At 38.4% G+C, this 21,219-nt stretch overlaps 1 protein-coding gene across 1 annotated transcript in view; it reads right to left on the reverse strand.

Moving 5' to 3' along the window:
- COL19A1 (collagen type XIX alpha 1 chain) overlaps nt 1-21,219 on the reverse strand; it is a 352,964-nt gene that overhangs the window by 253,879 nt on the left and 77,866 nt on the right. Inside the window, exons 9-10 of the mRNA XM_060167691.1 lie at nt 11,318-11,362; nt 8,669-8,713 (exon numbers count right to left, since the gene is read on the reverse strand). Coding sequence (XP_060023674.1) covers nt 8,669-8,713; nt 11,318-11,362 — 90 coding nt within the window. The remainder of the gene's footprint in view (nt 1-8,668; nt 8,714-11,317; nt 11,363-21,219) is intronic.

A 21,219-nucleotide genomic window follows, 5' to 3' on the forward strand; every position in this document is an offset into this window, starting at 1 on the left:
TAGCAAGTAGCACTATAAGTGGGTAAAAGTATGCAAGAAAACATTTTAAAAGAAGAGTAATGAAAAAGTGTTCCCAGTGCTAGATGTTAAAATGTATTATAAGAGCTAAAATAATTAAAATAATGTGGCAGCAATACAGTAATCAATAGACAGAATACATACCCCTAAAATAATCTTGGTATATAAGAATTAGTATATGATAAAGAAAGCATCATGAACAAACGTGTAAGGAAATTATTATCAGACACGGTTTTGAAGGAAAAGTCAAGTTTCATCTTCATCTCACAACATCATCAAAATACATTTAGGTGGAAGAAAGGGTTACAATGTGTAAAAGCAAAACTAGAAGAAAATGTGAGTGAATATTTAACTGATTTCTTGAAAGCACAGGATATCAAAATACAGAAGGAATTAAGGAAATCATTAAAGAAACACCAACTGTCAACAAAGAAATTTAGAATTTCTGTATATCAATTCACAGTAAACATTAAAGACAAACCTTAAGATGAAAGTAATATTTATAATACCTATGACAGAATTGTGTGTATAAGTGTTTAATGTGATATAGTTAAAGAAATACAAGAAATAAAGAAATAAAATTTTAAAGGGAAATAATGTTTATTGATTAAAAATTGTAAACATTTGAAATACTTAAAGCTAGTGAGGGTGGAATAAGGATGCAACCACTACTTATGAATGTATAGCTGATTGAAAAAAAACTTTGGAGAAAGTAATTTGAGTATATGTATCAAGAATCTTAAAACTTTCATTACTCATCAACCCAATAATTTTAATTCCAGAAATCTAGTTTAAAGGAAGAACAAGAGATATATTTAAAGATGCTTATCAAAGTATGCTGAGTCTGCATTACATGTACTAGCTAAAACATTTTAAAAAACCGAAACAAAAAAGAAACAAAAACAAATAAGAAGGACTTAAATTTCCAACAAGGGAATGGTCAAATGAAATATATATCCATACAGTGAAATATTAAGCAATTATTAAAAATAATACTTTAAAAGACTAATATTCATGAAATAGTACAGCCCTTGATGGTTATTCTCCTCTTTTTCATGTCTCTTTTTTTGACATTTCACTTTTTCTATAACCACTATTAAAAGATGTAGCAACATTTTTGACATAATCTAGAGTTATTCACTAGCCCCGTAAAGAATGAAGAAAATGACACACAATCAGTGAAGACTGACGTTAAGCCTCCAGCTTGGCTGTGGGATTACCATTACACTTCCCCACTGCCTGCTACCATGGCTAATTGAAAGTTGGCATGGTTGCTCCCATACCAATTGGCATTGGCCACAGATAAATTGCTGTGTATTTTGAAATCATAGTTATTATTCTACTCCATCTGTTCTCTTCATTTTTCAAGTCAACTGTCAAATTAAACAAGTAAGCCCTTCCTAAAAGTTGCAGAAGTGTTACATGTTACCAGGATAAATGAAACAATTGTCTAATATGCTGATGTTCAGCAAATTCTACAAGGGGAACCAAGAGAGAATTCACAGGAAGTGAGGTGACATGTCAACAGTTGTTTTAAAGTGATGATGGGAAAGTGCTATATTTATAATAACAGTATTTAACATTCTTGCATTCATTCTGAATGCTAAGCATAATTGCCCAGAAAGCTTTAATAGTGAAATCCTAAAAATACATTTCAACTCTGACCTGCTTTTCCCAGTTGTTCTGGTCTCAGTATTACTTTAGCTAAAATTAATAAGCACATGGGACTACGTAAAAGTACTAAGTCATTCCTTGGTTTAGCTATTTGACACCTTGTATCTCTCCCTTCCCATTCTAATTGAGAATTTCATCTTTCTATAATATTTTCCTATTACACACAAAGCATCTCTACCATTTCAAATATGGAAATATCTTTTGACCCAGTCTCTGAGTCCCACTATGTAAACATAACTTTAATGATTACTATGCAAGTCATGGGAGAAGAAGGGGAATGAAGTCGCTAAATTATTCACCCTTTTTGCTCTGAAGTAGAGTTCAACTGTTATACTAAAATAAGGAAATTTTATCTCATTTGCGTTCAATTTATTACAAAAATGGCCCCATTTTTCACCCCTCTATGTAGCCATATCCCTTGCAATGAGACTTTGTTGCTATCAAGAGGTGGCATTTGTTTTCCTGCCCCTTGAATCAGGGCTCGGTTTGGGACTTGCTTTGGCCAACACAATGTGGCAGAGTTGATGGCATGCTGGCTCTGAACCAGGGGCCTGGAGAGGCCTTATGTGCTTCTGCCTGCTCTCTTTGGACCCCTGCCGTTACCTTGAGAACAGGGCCATCGTTGGAGGATGGGAGACCATCTGAGTAGACATGCTGTCCATCAGAGCCCGACCTAGACCAGCCACCCTCAGTCAACCCATCAGCTGAGCACAGATACACAGCAAACCTAGACAAGACCAGCTGGGACCAAAGTCACTGAGCTAATAAGCCCAGTCTAAACTGCTAAACCACAGGAGAACAAGCTAGACAAATGAATGTGTTAAGCCACTGAAGTTTATGGTGATTTGTTACACGCCAGTAGCTAACTAATATATCCTCTCGTCTTTTGCTTACTTATTTAGAAGTAAAATTAGGAATTAATACTAGGCAAATAAAAAATTAGACATAGTAATTATATCAAATCTATTTTCCTCAAAATATCAATATTTACATTTTGGCTGTTGGGGATATTAACATTTACTGAGCACCTTTCAGTTACTAGGCACTTGTTTTACTCCCACAAAAATCCCATAAGGGGGCTTCCCTGGTGGCACAGTGGTTGAGAGTCCTCCTGCCGATGCAGGGGACACGGGTTCGTGCCCCAGTCCTGGAAGATCCCACATGCCGTGGAGCGGCTGGGCCCGTGAGCCATGGCCGCTGAGCCTGCGCGTCCAGAGCCTGTGCTCCGCAACGGGAGAGGCCACAACAGTGAGAGGCCTGCGTACCGCAAAAAACAAAAAACACAACAAAACAAAAATCCCATAAGTATGAATTATCTTTATCTTATAGAAAAGGAGAGTAAGGTAAAGACAGCAAGGAACATGTCCAGGTTCACACAGCTGGCATGGCAGAGCTGGATTAGAACACGGGACACAGGAATGTGAATCCACTTATCCTACGATAGGTCACCATCAGTTCCACAATGAACTGTTAAGTCTAGACTCTCCCTGGAGTGGTTCTCCAGAAACTAGGAATGCGTGTTCCCTGCCAAATGACCAAGATGCTACCCCAGAAGGTTCTGAAGAATAATTTATGCATATTATAGACGCATACTCACTTATGCTTTTTCTCATTCTCCAACAAAACTTTAAATGGCAAAAATACCACAGCTATGCCTTCAAATTCTCAACCCAAGTTCTATGTGCAATTACCATAACAACAATTGGATGGAATATTGACTAACGAAAAGTGAAAATATCTTCCAGTGTAAAAGGTCTTGATTTATTTGAAGGCGTAATTGTTGTTTCTAGTAGCAAATGATTACTATTGATTGCCTTATTGACTATAATCTCATGATATTTAATGCTAGAAGGCAAAAGGCCACACATCATTCATAAAATCAACACTAAGCCTAAATGTATATTTTATTCTAGGATAGCCAATGAAAATTTGAGTTATGTCATCTGAAAATTAAGAAATACAAATGATCGGATGCATGCCTTAATTATAAATAACCGAGACAGTTTTGGATTAGTAAAGCGTACTTGTATGTAACCATACATTAGAATAGACATTTTAATAATTTTATTCATTTGAATATCACATTTTCTACAAAATTATATTACAGATTATACTACCTTATATTGCAGTAATACAATACAATAATACGTGGTTAAATAAATCAACTAAATAGGCATCAGTTAGGTGTTTTTCCAGTGGATTCTGTCAGGTAAAGTATTTGCAACAGCTATAAAACCAGAGTAATCAATATTTAAATATAATTTTCTGATTTAAATAAATATATGGCATTTCAGGACCTAGACAACACTCTGGTAAGAAGACAATAAAAATCACAAGTCACTGGAAATTTATAGCAACCAGTTTTCCAAAGTTTTCAGAGATAAATTAAAGCAGGAATCATATGCATTTGTTAGTGTTATGGTTATGATTATTGTTATTAGTTTAACTCAGGGTGAAAGAAAAGATCATTGATCAAGATGATGAAAGTAGGTAATGCCCGTAAGTCAGAAACTGTTGAAACATGAACACTCTAGACTATAGAACACGTGAACTGTTGCACACTGTCCACATCTCCTGGAGCCACATGGTTCATGACAAAAAGCAATTTGGTTGTTCTCTTTTCTTTTCATTAAACTTAAGAGATCTTGAAGAGACCAGATAATCTCAATATCAAATGGAAAAGTTTCACAGTTGCTGAAACATCTTAGATCCCTGTAAAGATTTGCTGCCATGTGTGCCCATATTATCTTAAATGTCACTCTTGAATGAACCAAAATCGACAACATTTTAGCTAGAAAATGTCAGGAACACTGTGGCGAGAGTAACAGTTGCCACTGGATGTTTCTCTCTCACAAGTAAATGATATGTTAACAGTAAAGTGCAGCAGAATCAAGTTTAATGCTAAAGATATTAGTTTTTAAACTTTAAGTCAGTTAGGGTTTGACTGACAACATACAAGAATGAGAATTTTAAAAGCAAACTAAATTACATGATCTGAAGCAATTACTTAAAATATTGAATTCTATTATGAAGCAGATGTTTATATTTGTTTTTCTATTTGCTCCTTTTCATAAATGCAACCGAGTAATACTCCTATTTTCACGAAGATCTAAAGTAAAGATCTGGGCTCAGCATTTAGGAATGGTGATCACTTCATTGAACCCCTGCCAGATGGTCTTTTTCTAAAGTCATATTCAGAGCCTAGCTCTTGCATCTACCTTGGTTGTATAACAAGAGTTGGTTTGGCTATGTCATTATGAGGAAGGCTGACAGTGGGGATAACTGTCATCAAGAGTGGATTGGAGCCTGTGCTCTGCAATGGGAGAGGCCACAACAGTGAGAGGCTCACGTACCGCAAAAAAAAAAAAAAAAAAAAAAGAGTGGACTCTTCACCAGTCAGAATGGCCATCATTAAAAAATCTACAAATAATAAATGCTGAAGAGGATGTGGAGAAAAGGGAACCCTCCTACACTGTTGGTGGGAATGTAAATTGGTGCAGCCACTAGGGAAAACATAATGGAGGTTCCTCGAAAAATTAAACATATAACTACCCTATGATCCAGCAATCCCACTCCTGGGCGTATATCTGGACAAAACTATAATTTTAAAAGATACATGCACCCCTATGTTCACAGCATCACTATTTACAACAGCCAAGACACGGAAGCAACCTAAATGTCCATCGACAGATGAATGGATAAATAAGATGTGGTACATATATACAATGGAATACTACTCAGCCATAAAAAAGAATGAAATAATGCCATTTGCAGCAACATGGATGGGCCTAGAGATTATCATACTAAGTGAAGTAAGTCAGACAGAGAAAGACAAATATCATGTATCACTTATATGTGGAATCTAAAATAAGACAGAAATGAACTTATCTACAAAACAGAAACCGACTCACAAACGTAGAGAACAGATTTGTGGTTGCCAAGGTTGGGGAGAGGGATCGGGTAGGAGTTTGGGATTAGCAGATGTAAACTAGTATATAGACAATGGATAAACAACAAGGTCCTACTGTACAGCACAGGGAACTATATTCAACATCCTGTAATCAACCATAATGGAAAAGAATATGAAAACGATTGTACATATATGTATAATTGAATCACTTTGCTATACAGCAAAAACTAACACAACATTGTAAATTGACTATACTTCCATAAAATAAATCTTTAAACAAAGAAGAGCGAACTCTTCATTTTGTTTACTGCTAGTAGTAGCCATATAACATCTACAGTAATACTGAAGGAACCTAAGGAAAATCCCCCAGAGAAGGGATGTTTAAGACCACTCCTATAGAAACAGAGAAATCGGAATGTAGACCTCAGCTGGGGGTCTATTCCTCAGCCAGAATACAGATATCCCCTCTCCTGCCTCATGGGCTACGCTGTCCGGGATCCAGGGATCCCTGAATGATGCTCCAGCCAGTAACAGGTCAGTGGGGTGAGGTCGTTCCTAAGCTAAACCAGAACGTGGCAAACCTGAAGAGAGCTGTCCTCTGGGAGAGTCTTGCCAGCATCAGAAACTAATCTTTGAGAGAAAGAACCACCCCTTCAAATACTTTTCCCTTTAGGACTGACTTGGCTGCACTGTATTTGCTTAGGTAATGAGGCGTGAGTTCCTGCCCTGTAATAAGTTGCTGTAGACAGACTCAGGAATATGCTTTCAGATGAGGTCCGCTATACTTGCTCTAGTTCCATGGGTTCCTTTCTGGAATGAGGGCAGCATCTTCAATACACTGAGGAACCCCGTGATAGTCCAGCTTGGGTCAAGCTGGCCTGAAAGCTAGTTTTCTAGCCACAAAGAGAAGCAGCAGATTTCTCTACGTGGTTTATACTGGATTACAGAAACATCATCTGAAAACCATCATATGGTGTTTTCTCTTTGACAGTTGATAAACTTCCTTTTTTCGTCAGTAGCCACGTGGCTTTGGTAGATATGATATCTCTGAACAACAGCAACTTCCTGAATTATTTTATTTTGCAACCCGTGAATTTTGTCATTTATAACAGTCAAATTTTAAACACAGTAGAGGCCACATTAAGGTAATTAAAGAAGAAAGGTGAGCCTTATTTTCACTATATATTCAGTTTTCCACAAAGAATTGAAATTCAAATGAGATTGTCTTTATATAGAAAACAAATTGTGTTGCAAGCAGTCCAAGAATCTCATTCTGGTGTCACACAGAGATGAGTGCCTCGCATATTTTTCTTGTTTAATCTAGAAACAAAAAGTTTCTAATCTAGAAACGAATACTTGGATATCAACTATTTATCTTATGGAAAAATATGTGTGGTCATGTGTCATAATACACAGCATGTAACACTGAAGAAACCCAAACATCCCATATATGGTAAACAAAAATCAAAGCAGAACATATTTTTAACATAAGCGTTGTTATGTGAATCTTACATTTGACTATAAACCATTCAAGCTGTAATTCTCATTCAAGACACTGTCTTTTCTACTTGGTGCTTTATTTCTCCCTGATAACCATATTCTCCATAAATATTTTCACCTCTCGGTGACAGGGACTATTTGAAGGCAACAGTTAACAGATATGAGGAATTAGAAGGGAAATCTTTGAAGCCAGATACACTGAATGTTTTTCAATACCTCATAGCCTGTGAGAATCTATTTATTACTAAGCTATACCAACCATATATCTAAAATATCAAAATAGCCACTAAGATTCTAGTGAGATGGCGACTTTAAATTACAGGGAATATATCTGTTTTCCTTGCTTATTCGTACTTGTTCCTACAGGTAAAGTCCCATTAATAAAGCAGGACTATGTAAAGCATTTATTTAAAGCCATGGTCTCGCAATGATGGTTATTCTAAAGCAAAAATATTCAAGAGCTTCCTAAGAAGGAGGATCCACTTAAAAAACACTCATCTCTCAATGGACTTCTCTTCAATTATACGATAATTACATGGCTATCCTTCCTTCCCCCTCACTGTTCTGTGAGGAAAAGTAATTAGCAAGTAGCTTACAACATGTGTAATTTGTCTTATAATAATAATAGATGCTCATTCTGTCTATAAATACTTACTGAAGAAGCAAGTATCTGACAACGGCTCAGCAAACTCAACACAGGCCACACAGTCTAATTTGAGATGATCTCCTCTGGCTGCCCAACTACATGGCACGTTATGAAACAACGGAATGGTGCTGTTTTTGTTCTATTTGAAAATAAAACTAGACACGTGAAATGCAGAAGGATGCAGATGATTGTGTGAAGGGAAGTTCTAGATGACTAAGACAGTTCTGTCCTTGAGTACAAAGCTGTGAATGTGTGAAACGACTGCTTGAATGGAGGGGTTAACAGCTTCTCTCAGCTACAACCTGCAGCCCTCTCCACATGGCTTTCTTTACCTCTGAGTCTGGTAACCAGTAACCTGGCGGGGTTTAAGGCGTTCCCTATAACCCAGTCTGGAATATTGCACAATCCTTACGGTTTTCCTAAATGTTGCCCCTGCCTTTTAAACATTCCCTTTATTCAACTCTTCCACACTATTCTATTTTTGGCACAAAAGGATGTGCCATCCCTTTTCTGTTGGACCTTGACTATTACAATTAGTTCTACTTATTTATTTCCTCAGGAAAAACTCCACTGATAAACTAGGTGTACATATAAACAAAGCATTTATTTAGACTTGGACGTTTCATGAGCACATCAATGATGTTGCAGCACAAAAATATAATGCTTAATAAATGTCTGAATTATTTATGATTTCACTAGAAATATGTAGAAATAACTACCACCTAAACAAGTATAGAAAGATTTATGACAGTCATCGACATGGTAAGTCTACCTTAGGTGAAGCACATATTTTAAATTATTTCTATAAAATCATTGAATTGCTTTTATGGAAAGCACAAAAACAAGTTAAATATTCTACTTCAAAATATTTTCAAGAACACAATTTAGTTTTACAAATGAGTATGAAAAGTGATCTTTACCTTTCCACCAATTTCTCCTTTGCTACCTTCGAAGCCTTGCTCTCCCTGTAGAAGAGGAATGTGACGGGTATAATAACGGGCACTACTTTTAACACAAGTAATAATAATAATCGTAGTTTCTAATATTGAAAAATCAATAATTGTATATATTAAAACCATTTCTGAAATGTATGTTAATATTGGCTCGAAGCCAATATTAACTTATACAAAATTTAAACATTTCCAAACACTGAAGGAATAATTTTCTAGGGTAAAACCTATATAGCTTCACTACTTGCAATGCAATTTAATCTCCACAGACCGGAAGTTCTGCAACCAAAGTACCTTTCTCATAGGTGTTCTGAGAACTGAATGCATCAAATAGCGTGCCTGGCACAGACTCATTTAGCCATTACTGTTGTTATTACTACCACTGTTTATTCCACCAGATCCAGGAGAAACATCCTTCTCAAGCTGACTTCCACGGAAGACCGTCCCAGGGACAGGTGTGTGATGAACGAGGCCAGGGTTCGGGCTCTGGCTCTGACACCGGCGCCAGGCTCTTTCCCACCCAGATGGCCCGCCTCTCCAGCACAGAACGGGTGTGGGCTCTCACTCATCATGTTGTTTCTGAGAGGTATAAACCCCCTGTTCTTCAAGTAAAACCTCTCTGATCTGACAAGCTTATTTTCCCACTTAACTCTGCACAGATATTTAGAGTACTGATGTTTCATTCATACGATCAACAAATATTCATTGAACGGCAAATATACATCAGGCACTCACAACAGCGTAGCCGGCAAGGGAATGCTGGGGGTGGGTCATACCCACCCCTCCACCCACAGGAAGCGGTCAGTAAACCGAGACGAGGGATGGAGGGTTTCTTATCTCCAGTTTTTATCTGCAGTGCTTCAAACAAGGTGACACTTAATGTAATTAAAATTTGTATGTAAGAAAAGGAATGCCTGCTTTTTTACTATGTGTATATTATACATGTACTCATACACCCGATGACACATACACACACACCCGATTAAGTCATTACTTCTGGGGCTTCTGGTGGCACAGTGGTTACAAATCCGCCTGCCAATGCAGGGGACACGGGTTCGAGCCCTGGCCAGGGAAGATCCCACATGCCGCGGAGCAACTAAGCCCGTGCATCACAACTGCTGAGCCTGCGCTCTACAGCCCGTGCTCCGCAACAAGGGAAGTCACTGCAATGAGAAGCCCACGCACTGCAATGAAGAGCAGCCCCCGCTCGCTGCAGCTAGAGAAAGCCCACGCGCAGCAACGAAGACCCAACGCAGCCAAAATAAAATAAATTTAATTTAAAATAATAATAATTACTTCTGCTTTATCTACCTTCAAAAAAGGTACAGGAAAGAAAGTAAGTTAGTATTTGGGTATATTTGCCACTGAATGTGTGGTCTTTTTCCTACCACTTTTCCTAAAATATAGACTTTAACTTGATCTGTTAATTCAAGCTGACACAAAGCTGCTGAACACCGCAGTACATCGGCCACAATGCCAGCATGAGGCAGCCACCATAAACCGCTGCTGGAAGGTCCTAAACTGTTTCCCAGAAGATAAATCTACACATCCCTTGGCTGGCAACTCGACTCACAGATGCAGCACCCGCTGTATCAATGGGTTTTGTCTAGAACTGCTGTGAAGAAGTGCAGAAGCTTGCCATTTCATCACTGCCAGTTCAATCTTAGTACCTTCATCAAGTAAGTAAAGGAAGATTTTTCAAAAGCTGTAACTACAAATACGCGCATATCTTTTTAACGGTAATTTTTAGCTACAGAGCAAAACCTAGATGTGACAGTAACTTCTGACTTCCTGTTGCTAAGATCTGTAAAACTTCTCCAGAGCATAGAAATGATATGCTTGGCTTTGGTGGGCATCTAATATCGCACCAATAATGCTCTCCCCCGTGGCGGGATTATCTGGGTGGCGTCATGACAGCTGGCGCCGCCTGAAGGGGCTCCCCATCCCTTCAGGAACCTGGAATAAACCAGTCTCTGTGTTTCCAATAATGCTGGTCACCTACAATCATATTTCTTCCCAGGAGGAAAAACCAGCCCATGGACAATAAAGGGGTGAAATGAAGTTTACCTTGGTAAGGAGAAAGATTCTAGGCCCAGAAAGAAGCATCCTAGCCAATGCAACAATCCCTACTGATTATGAATTTATCATTCGGAAAGAATTTTTTGAAGAGATTCGTTGTAGCATCTTTGTAAGATTTAATGTTTTATATCATTGCAACCATTATGTTTAGCTCAATCTGGGAAATACGAAAAGGAAAAGAAGTAACCACACACTGTCAAAGGTAATAAAGCCTGTTCCAGTCTTCATTTTAGACTCAACAGTGAAAACATTCCCAGGGCAGCTGTGCTCACTCCCCGGGCCCCCATGAAGCATCACTGCCCACTTCTCCGGAGAAGCATGTGGCTAAACCTCTCCGATAAAGCCCCCTCCTAAAGTAGGTCCTTTGAGAAGGGATCGCTTCCGTGGGCTCTCTTTGGAAAGGAAGTTCAAGTGCTGGTTGACTCAGGGAATTCAATTTCATCAAACACATTTTCTAAATCTTCACTACATTTATGTATACATTCAACTTTCAAGATGTTAAAGTTCTTAACTAATATGAAACATTAAAAATCTCTTTACCTTTTGACCAGGTAAGCCTGGAGCTCCATGTAAACCATTTTCGCCCTAAAAGAAATACACAGAATAAATTTTGTTAGCCACAAAAAACAAGTGAATAAAGAAATTTTTGTGTTTTTTTTAACAACTTGTTCTAGGCTGGGAAAAAAGGCAGCCTAATGCTGAACGTGTATCAAGTACAGGGGTACAGGGGGCTTCGCACCCATCCTTCATCTCCCAACTCCAGGACTAGTACTTGCATTCAGAAAATAAGAAAACAGAGGCTCTGAGCGGTTTGGTAGCATGCTCACAGTCACCAACTAGGAGCATCACCTAAGATTTGAATGGAGGTCTCTCAGACTGCACAGCCCATGCTTTCCCACGTGCCACTTAGTGCCCTTCATCTTATTTTCTCTCTTTTAAACCTCTGGGCATAATATTAAAATCCGACACAGGCTGTCTATGGGCCAGGCACTGTTCTCACAACAAATCTATCAGGTAGATACAACTATTATGACCATCTTCTTACAGATGATTACACAATCGGGATATAGACCTGGAATTCAAGTTCACCTACTTCATCTCTGCACACCTAATCACCCACCTGCACTGTCTCATGGAAAAGATTTCATTCTGGCTTGTAAGTGACCTCTTATCTAAAAACTATATATATATATATATATGTATTTTTTATATAAAATATTTTTATATATATAAAGCATATCTACTTTCTTTCTCATTCCCGTTGATTGCCTTTAGATCAGTTTTGAAGACGTGCCCAATGCCGTTCTACTTGAAACAGTTACTTGGGACAATTTTGAGTTCTTTCCATCCATCTGGTTCCTGTGTTGGGTACAAAGGTTTTCAGCAGATGCCTATCAGTTTCCATTGCTGGAATTCATGGGCCATCTCTTTGAAAAGTCTGGTTTGCAAATGGCACACAAGCTAGAACAAGATACTCCTGGGAGGATGTGCACATTCCCAGTGGAGCCTCAGGAATTCTGCTGCTTCAAGGATGTGACTTGGGCTCCCAAATTTCCAGGTTTAGAAAGTTCAAAATAAACTAACAATTCTACTGACCCGCTTTATTTCTAGCAAACATTTATGAAACAACAGCTTGTTTTTAAAGTGTTACCTAAAATGAAGTTAGATACCACTTCTTAGAGTTTTAAAAATAAAATTCAAATATATGAAGAAAAAATCATATCTTCAAATTTTAAAATAGCAATAATATGTTCTGTTTAAGCCTAAAGAGATCGTTATCGTTTCATCAATTAATACATTTTTGGAAAGGCTTAGTCATTTTTGCCAGCAGTGTACTGCTATATACACAACATATTTTAAAGACTAAGGCTTTTCTTTGACTAGATTAAATTATCTGTGCTGCACAGTGTAACTGCTATCATCACAGAATATACTAAACACTAAAGGCAAAACTTTGTGGCCAAGTGTTGAGGCATCAGTAAAATACAGTGTACTTATCTATGTAATAAATATATTTCTATCATTTAAAAAGTTGCTATAGTTCTAGACCTGAGGCATCCCACAAATATATTAGAAACTTCCCATTTCACTTAATAAAGTGAAAGTCAAAGCACATTAAGTTTTTGACACCAGGGAACATTCTATGGAAACTGAGCTGTTACTCATCACAGAAGTATGTCCACTTGTCCATGAGGAGCAGAATTATTTTCACTGGTTGGTCCAATATAATGTTTTACACCATATTACAAGTTACACACAATAACAATATATGGTTTGTAATCCGGTAAGGTACATTGACACAGTGTACACTGCCAAAAATACTTTTTGGAAAAAGGAAAGCAATGTCAGTAGCTCCTTCCCTTTTTCTTTGCTCACAGCTCACTCCTATGTGTCATGTGCTCCAAAGAATGGCACCTAAAGGGCCACCTCTGGCACATGTCAGGTTAGGGTCACACCCAGATGCACTGTCAACTGGGTACCATTCTTCCTTGACAGGAAGAATGTTTCTCTCTTTAATGGACACTGGTTTTACGATTGTTGCAATTAAAATGTTTTCCTATGGCCAGTGTTAATTGGTCTCTGCTCTCTCCTGACCCAAAATTTGTTTTGTAAACATAATTCTAAGCTCCATGGATAACCCAATGGACACCACTGATTACTCTTCCAGGAAATGAGTTGGCTTCACGTGACACAACAACATATGAAAGATGTTGAGATACTGGGGAACTTCTGAAGCTTAAAGTCTGTAACTTTGGTATTCAGAAACCAATTTATTTTCTTCTCACAGATTTTCTCAAAGTTACCAGAGATGTCTGACATAGAAACTTATAATCATGTAAAATCATTTGTCGTTTTTCCAGTCCGAAGGATAACTTAGCATATTCGTTTCTGACTATATCTCAAAAAAAAAAAAAAAAAAAAACTACTAAGTACCATAACAACTAAAGAAGAATCTAGTCTTAAAGAGCAAAATTTTGTTTAACAGATTAACAGACTATGTTTCTCCTGTCAGGACTTTATCTAAAACCTAATTTATGTCAACAGAATGAGCCCTTCTTTACTCTGAATCACAGTTTCAAAGCTCTGGTGCCCATGCAGCTTGGGGTCAAATTGAATTCTATCCAACAAATAAATGCCTGCCTAAAATTACTGGATGAGCAGACATTAGCTGTTTTTTCTAAACTCTCGGTATCCCTCGGTGCTCCCAGTCTCAGCACAGGAGGAAATAAGAAGCCTCTTTTTTGGCTTCCCATCAATACTTTAGCCCATTATTGAAAGAAAATTATAATCAATGTTTCCTGTATCTACTATAACTTTCAAAATTTGTTTCTCCGGCATATACTTTCCATTACAGGTTTTTCCATCAAAGGGCCTGCGTCCCTTTCGCATTACAGATCCAAGCTCCAGATGGGCACTGTATGAATACGTGTAATATAAAGCAGGGCAAAATCTAACATTGCTGCTGATAGCGTCGATGCCATGGCACTAGTGTAATACAGAGCGTGTCTTCAACTTCACAGAGTAACCTGAAAAGCCCTTTCCAGAATTCAAAGTAACCTCTTTGGAAAGCTTTTGGAAAAAAACTTAAGTGTGATTTAGGAGCAGCTGGTGGCTTTCTGAAAAGCTGATCAAAGGATTCATTTTACCTCCTTTTTATCACTGCTCATTTCCCGGAAGTAAGCACAGCTAGGCATACAAGATAAATTATTAGTTTGCCTGATTTCTTTGACATTGGAATCAATGTCTTTTCTTATGCAGGAAATACATGCTGTCTGAAAGACATTTAATAAAGAATCACACTCCCTAGGGCTGTAGTTTGCAAACCTAGTACCAAGGAGACCAAGCAAAGAAAGGCAGATTAAGCAGGTAAATGAAAATTCCCTTATAACTAGACCCAAGCCTGGAAAATAGAAAGTTATATACTATGTTTTGGCGATTTTTTTCTTTTAAAAGTTAGGCATTCAGACTTTGATTAAAAAGTCTGAGATCCTGGGGCTTCCCTGGTGGCACAGTGGTTGGGAGTCTGCCTGCCGATGCAGGGGACACGGGTCCGTGCCCCGGTCCGGGAGGATCCTGCATGACGCGGAGCGGCTGGGCCCGTGAGCCATGGCCGCTGAGGCTGCGCGTCTGAAGCCTGTGCTCCGCAATGGGAGAGGCCACAACAGTGAGAGGCCCGCGTACCGCAAAATAAATAAATAAATAAATAAATAAATAAAATAAAATAAAATAAAAAGTCTGAGATCCTGCAGATGTAGAGAATGGACTTGAGGACACGGGGAGGGGGAAGGGTAAGCTGGGACGAAGTGAGAGAGTGGCATGGACATATACACACTAGCAAATGTAGACTAGATAGCTGGTGGGAAGCAGCCACATAGCACAGGGAGATCAGCTCGGTGCTTTGTGACCACCTAGAGGGGTGGGATAGGGAGAGTGGGAGGGAGATGCAAGAAAGGGGAGATATGGGGATATATGTATATGCATAGCTGATTCACTGTGTTATAAAGCAGAAACTAACACACCATTGTAAAGCAATTATACTCCAATTAAGATGTTAAAAAAAAGTCTGAGATCCCATTTATAACACTGTTTCCATATTTAAAAATGTAATTTGACCTATCATTTTACTTAGAGCAAGTTTCCCAGGAACACAATCTTCTGTTTGAATTTACTGTACGCTTGGAAGTATATCAATATTTTCCCACTAATTAATTCATATTCATTAAGAGTAAATTTACTTAAATTGAGTTTTGAGTGAAATAGCTGGAACAAATATCTGAAGTGGAATGCCAGAATCCTAGCATGAAAACCAGTAAAGGAAGCAGCCAAAAGTAAATCTGGTTATGATTTTGTGTATCACTAACTTGACCTCTACAATTCCGACAATAGGCATGCTGTTCTCAGGCCAGAATCTTTCAGGATTTAATTTTTGTATGGTTCTAAATTCCTGCCACTCAACTAAATATTTCAGGAAATAAAACATATACCTCCTATATTTTTTCTGATATCTCATCCAATCAGAGTCCTTTTATTTCAGGGAAGAGTATTTTTTCCTTCTATATTCTGGGACTTCATTCCAAGAAATAAATTGTTAAGTAAAAAAACTATGTACTTCATAGGGTTTAAAACTTCAAACTTTTTGAATTCTTTGTATTTGTTGGATCCTTCATGCAGCTAACACGTGGGGATATATTATCACATGAATGCTCAGAATAAGGCAAATTTAAAACATTCTTAAACAAAAACGAATGAGACCCTATTATTACTTATTCTTATGGTCATTTCAAAGAAGAGAAAGCCAGCCCACCATCAGTAATACATGGTCAATACATGTTTTAATCATAGTAATATAAATGTGGGGAGTTAGCAGCAGCTGAACCCAACATCTACTTTCTCAAAAACTATTAACCTGAGTGTATCTGTGTGCACACAAGTACATGCAAGGGCACACACCTAGAAAACAAGCAGGGTGGGTATTCTTAAATACAGGGACAGGTGTAAATTTATACATTTGTATCCACCAGCTCCACCAAAGAATCTGCTAAGGCACTGACCCTATTGAAAGCTTCTTAAAGTCAGGCTAGTTTGCTGTTTAATTTGCATTGTGGAGAGCAAAACAAAACAATTTGATGTATGGATATTGAAACAATGCCTTCTGAACCCAAATTAACCTTTCCCAAATTTCTGCCCATTGGTCTTATTTCACACAGGACAAATATCATATGGGACTTATACATGACATACTTTTGTGTCACCATTAAGCCTATTCAGTAATCCAATCATTTTTCAAATGATAGTTTGGAGTCCCTTAATATTATAGTAACTGTTCCACGGGCACACACTGTCCTTTAAAATGTGGCACTGAGAATTCAGCACATCACTCCAGATATGGTCTCAACCACACAGAGATGAGTACTGGCATACACACACATACACACACACACCTTGTTCTGGATACTATACAATACCGGCATTACTACAACTTGCTTTTTTAAAGCTAAATTGCTTGTGCATACATTGAACTTGTAGTCAACTAAAACCATTAAGTTTTCCTTTCAAAGAGGATATTTTTACAATCCTTTTTCAAATTACTGGAGTGCAAATTACGCTGAGTTATTCAAATAAAAAACAAGTAATTTTGAAATGGTTTGGGGACGTAAACGTTTCTTTCCACTTACAGCAAAGTTAGGGAATTGAGCCTTGGCCAATGTTGTAAGACCACACTACAAAATCTAGTGTGGTTTTCAGTAAGGTTTTCAAAATCAGTGATTTTCAAAATCAGTAAGGTTTTCTTCAAGTGAATCTGTTAAGAATGAGTGTGTGGGCTTTTCACTTCCTTGTGAGACTAGCTGGAAGGCAGTCTTTAGGCAAACTTGAAGCTTCACAACAGTACCAGGGAAACAGAAGACATTTAGTGCAAATCATCCACTGAACTATCTAGAGTGGAGTAACTGACATCTGAGTCAAGTATTCTAATAGGAGATAATTGAGGATATAAAGAGAAGGACAGTGTTATCAGTAAGCTCCTACTTGGAGACAGTGAGACACCGGTAACTGCAAACTGTTTCTGGTCCGAAGTAGTCCTCATGCTGAGTAATTTAGAGTTCTACTCTGTATCAATTACTTCTACTGGAGCTTCAATGCATTGAAGGCATTGGTTACTTATCTTTAGACCTGAGATAAATGGCTGTGAAGGTCTGGAGGAAGAACACGCCTTAGCAACGTTGTAAGAAAGTCAGGAGATTTGCAAACCTAGTACGGAGGACAAGGCAGCAAAATCACCTAGAGATTTATGCTGGAGAGAGGAGGGAGAGCATGTTGTCTCCAAGGGAGATGGGAAGCCAGTTCTGGGGCTGCACACTCTTCCCTCTATTTCTGTTTCACCCCCGAAGCACCCCTGTCAGCTTCACCAGACATGGGAGAGTCTCTGGCCCTCCTATTCCCTGAAGTGCGCTTCTGCAGATAGCACAGGAGATTTGGACCGAAGCCTCGCGGCTTTGGGGGCCTTTCCAATCCTCCCTCGGCATGGTTTTCTAACAGTCATCCTCTGTTTCTCTTCTCTATTGACTTGAGCTCTGAACAGCTCAACAAACATTATGCAGAACCAAGGAGGTGCCACGCGCTGGGCCAGGTGCTGGGGTGAAAGGTGTGAGAGGGATCCCCGGCCCTTGTTCTCCAGGAGGTCACAGTGGGGACCAAGACACACAGACTATGTGGGTAATGTAAACAAAGCGCTACACGAGCAGAGTGCAGGGCTGCTAAGTCTGCCTGGTGGCCAAGGAGAATTCATGAAATAGATGCAATTTTTCTTGAGCTGTGAAGTCAGTGATCTGTGAAAATGCAGTGACGGTGGGAGGAAAGAAAGAGGCTGACTGTGGTCATCCTCTCGAATCCTCTTCTCTTACCCAACAAGCTCATGCATGACCGTCCACAGGCTATGACAACCCTGACTAGGCTGCAAAAAGCTCCTTTAGACACAGCCACGTTAAGAAAATTCTATTATCTGAACTTGTAGACGTCTATATAAAATAACAATTACACCTCTAAATTCCCTATTGAGTATCTCAGTAATCTACACCAGAAATAAAATAATTAGGACAAAACTGTAATTAGAAAAGATACACGCACCCATATTTTCATAGCAGCACTATTCACAATAGCGCCAAGGCATGGAAGCAACCTAGATGTCCATCAACAGATGAATGGATAAAGAAGATGTGGTATGTGTGTGTGCACACACACACACACACACACACACACACAGGAATATTACTCAGCCATAAAAGAGAATGAAATAATGCCATTTGCAGCAACATGGATGGACCTAGAGAATATCATACTAAGTGAAGTAAGTCAGAAAGAGAAAGATAAATATCATATAATATCACTTATAGGTGGAATCTAAAAATATGATACAAATGAATTTATATACAAAACAGACATAGATCCACAGACATAGAAAACAGACTTGTGGTTGCCAAGGGGGAGGGAGGGGGAGGGAGGGAATGATTGGGAGGTTGGGATTAGCAGATGCAAACTATTGTATATAGGATGGGTAAACAACAAGGTCCTACTGTATAGCACAGGGAACTATACTCAATATCCTGTGATAAACCATAATGGAAAAGAATATGAAAAAGAATGTATATATGTGTATAATAAAATCACTCTGCTGTATAGCAGAAATTAACACAACATTGTAAATCAACTCTACTGCAATAAAAATGTTTTTGAAAAGATTAAAATAATTAGCCACTAAACTATGCAGAGAAACAGAGACCGCGTGATCTTTTTGACGGCAATACTTTAATATTTGTGTGCTAGATTCTCACCGTGCATTAAACCAAATAGGAACATTAGCAGACTAGCTTCTTAAAACCTGGCTAACCGTTTAGCAAATAAAAGTCGAGTGCCGGGGTGCCAGAGCCACGGCATGTGTTGAGCCTGTCATCCATCTGTTGTGTTCTCTGCCAACTGCTCCACTTGGGGTGCGAGTGGAAGGCATTAGGAGGGAATAAGAAACCATTGAGAAATAAACTCAACTGCAGAGTGAGCAAGCCTCTTTTTCTTTTTCCTATCCTTCTATTACCTCTGTCCTTCTCGGGTTTCTGCTTATTTTAGTGCTATCTTGTATCAATATACTGCCCACAGATAAGACAATTAAATGAGACTTACTCCAGGTAAAGGCAGTCATTTTTCACTGATAATTCAAGCATCATTCTTGTAACTGTAGTAAGTGAGGTCAAGAAGCAGGCTGACAAAACTGTTTTCTTTGTGGCCATTTTAACCATGAATAGAAATTGGTTATAATAAAAAGTTCAATCCTATGTCCAGATTTGACTATACCTTTACTCACTGCAGGATTTTCTGAAATACAGGAGTATGTGTGTGACTCTCTGTTTAAGAGGTATCTTCTCCTAACATGGAGCTCATACTTGTTTTATAAACCTTGACAATTTCACAGAAAGGAAATATCCCATTTTTAGAATAAAGCTGTGTTGTACTTTTTTTTCTCCTCATTTAGTGTTGCGATTTGGACAATAAATTGTCACATACTAATAGATATTTTAACTTTTTTGATCTTGGGAAGAACTCTGAAATTCATCTTAATTCTGAATTCACTGGCAAACTGGATGAAACTAGATAATGCAGGGAGAAAGCCAAATGACAAAAAAAAAATTCTTCAGCTTTCTCAACAAATGCCTGTAAGTTTCGGAGTATCTGAGGCATTAATGCTACATCTGGACCAGGGCTGTTGCAGAGTTCATTATAATTCACAACAGCTACCGGCCTTGTCTGCGCTTTCATAAACTGTAACAGCGTCTGCCTTCATTTCCTGAAGCTGCAGTCTTCTCATAAAATGTCTTTTTAAGGAAAAACCGAGATTCAAAGATCACAGTCATTTCATTTTCCAACAGGAAAGAAATATAAAGACAGTTAGGGAACAATGGATCTGTCCAGTTTGCTCTCACCCTCCTGCAAAGAGCTGGGGCTTCAGAGTTGATGGTGCAAAGACCCGGTACACAAAGCAGCTCTTAATGAGGACAGTTAGCCCAGCTATTTTTAAGACATGCAACTTGGCAACTCTCTCACCACACTATCAGATACACTTCTTAAGCACCTTAATGCATGTGGCTCTTTACCTCTAGAAGTTTGATTTTTTTTAAAAAAAGAACATCACGGTACTAGATGAAACACTTGTAGTTTTGATCAAGTAAATATACAATTTATAGATATATTTGATCAAATGAATATAAAATTTACACATATATATATATAATATCAAAAGCATATTTGGAGAAGAGCATAAATAGAGAAGTTTCTAGATTAGACACTGAGGTAAGGTTTATCTGGACAGTGTGGCCATGATGGGCCTGCCTGGAGGTCAGACAGGATCTCCAGAGAGTCAAGTTTGGGAAGTTTGGAAACATATTTTAAATATAATTTGGAATTAGGAAACCAGACAAAATAAAACGGCATTGTTTTCATAATGCTTATTTCAGAAAGTAAAGCTAGACACAATCCTTTCATTTGGTGAAAAACATATGATGATGATTTTCAAGAGATGGACACAATTTTCTGAGCCTGGGAGAATTATCTCTAAGGATAGGCAGACTTTAAAAGGGTCCATAGATTTCAAGACAGGGGACACAGCCCTCCCTGGAGCAGGAAGGAAGGAAGTCCCCTGTGCAGTTCCCTCTCTTGCCTGCAGATAAATGAATTTAAGATCTAATTCAGAACTGTCTGCAAAGGAAATGTGAGCACTCGAGGGACGCTTCAGATGAGGTAATACGGTAAAGGTGCCAGAGCCATGGATTCACGTGGGTAGAGATTCAAATCCTGACTTCACTAGTAGTTAGCGAGGAAACTTTGGGGAAGTGTCTCCATCTGTGAAACAGTGGTGATAAATCGTACTTCATAGAAGTGCAAATCAAAACTACAAT

Source organism: Lagenorhynchus albirostris, chromosome 12, assembly GCF_949774975.1.
Source record: "Lagenorhynchus albirostris chromosome 12, mLagAlb1.1, whole genome shotgun sequence".
Classification (NCBI taxonomy): domain Eukaryota; kingdom Metazoa; phylum Chordata; class Mammalia; order Artiodactyla; family Delphinidae; genus Lagenorhynchus; species Lagenorhynchus albirostris.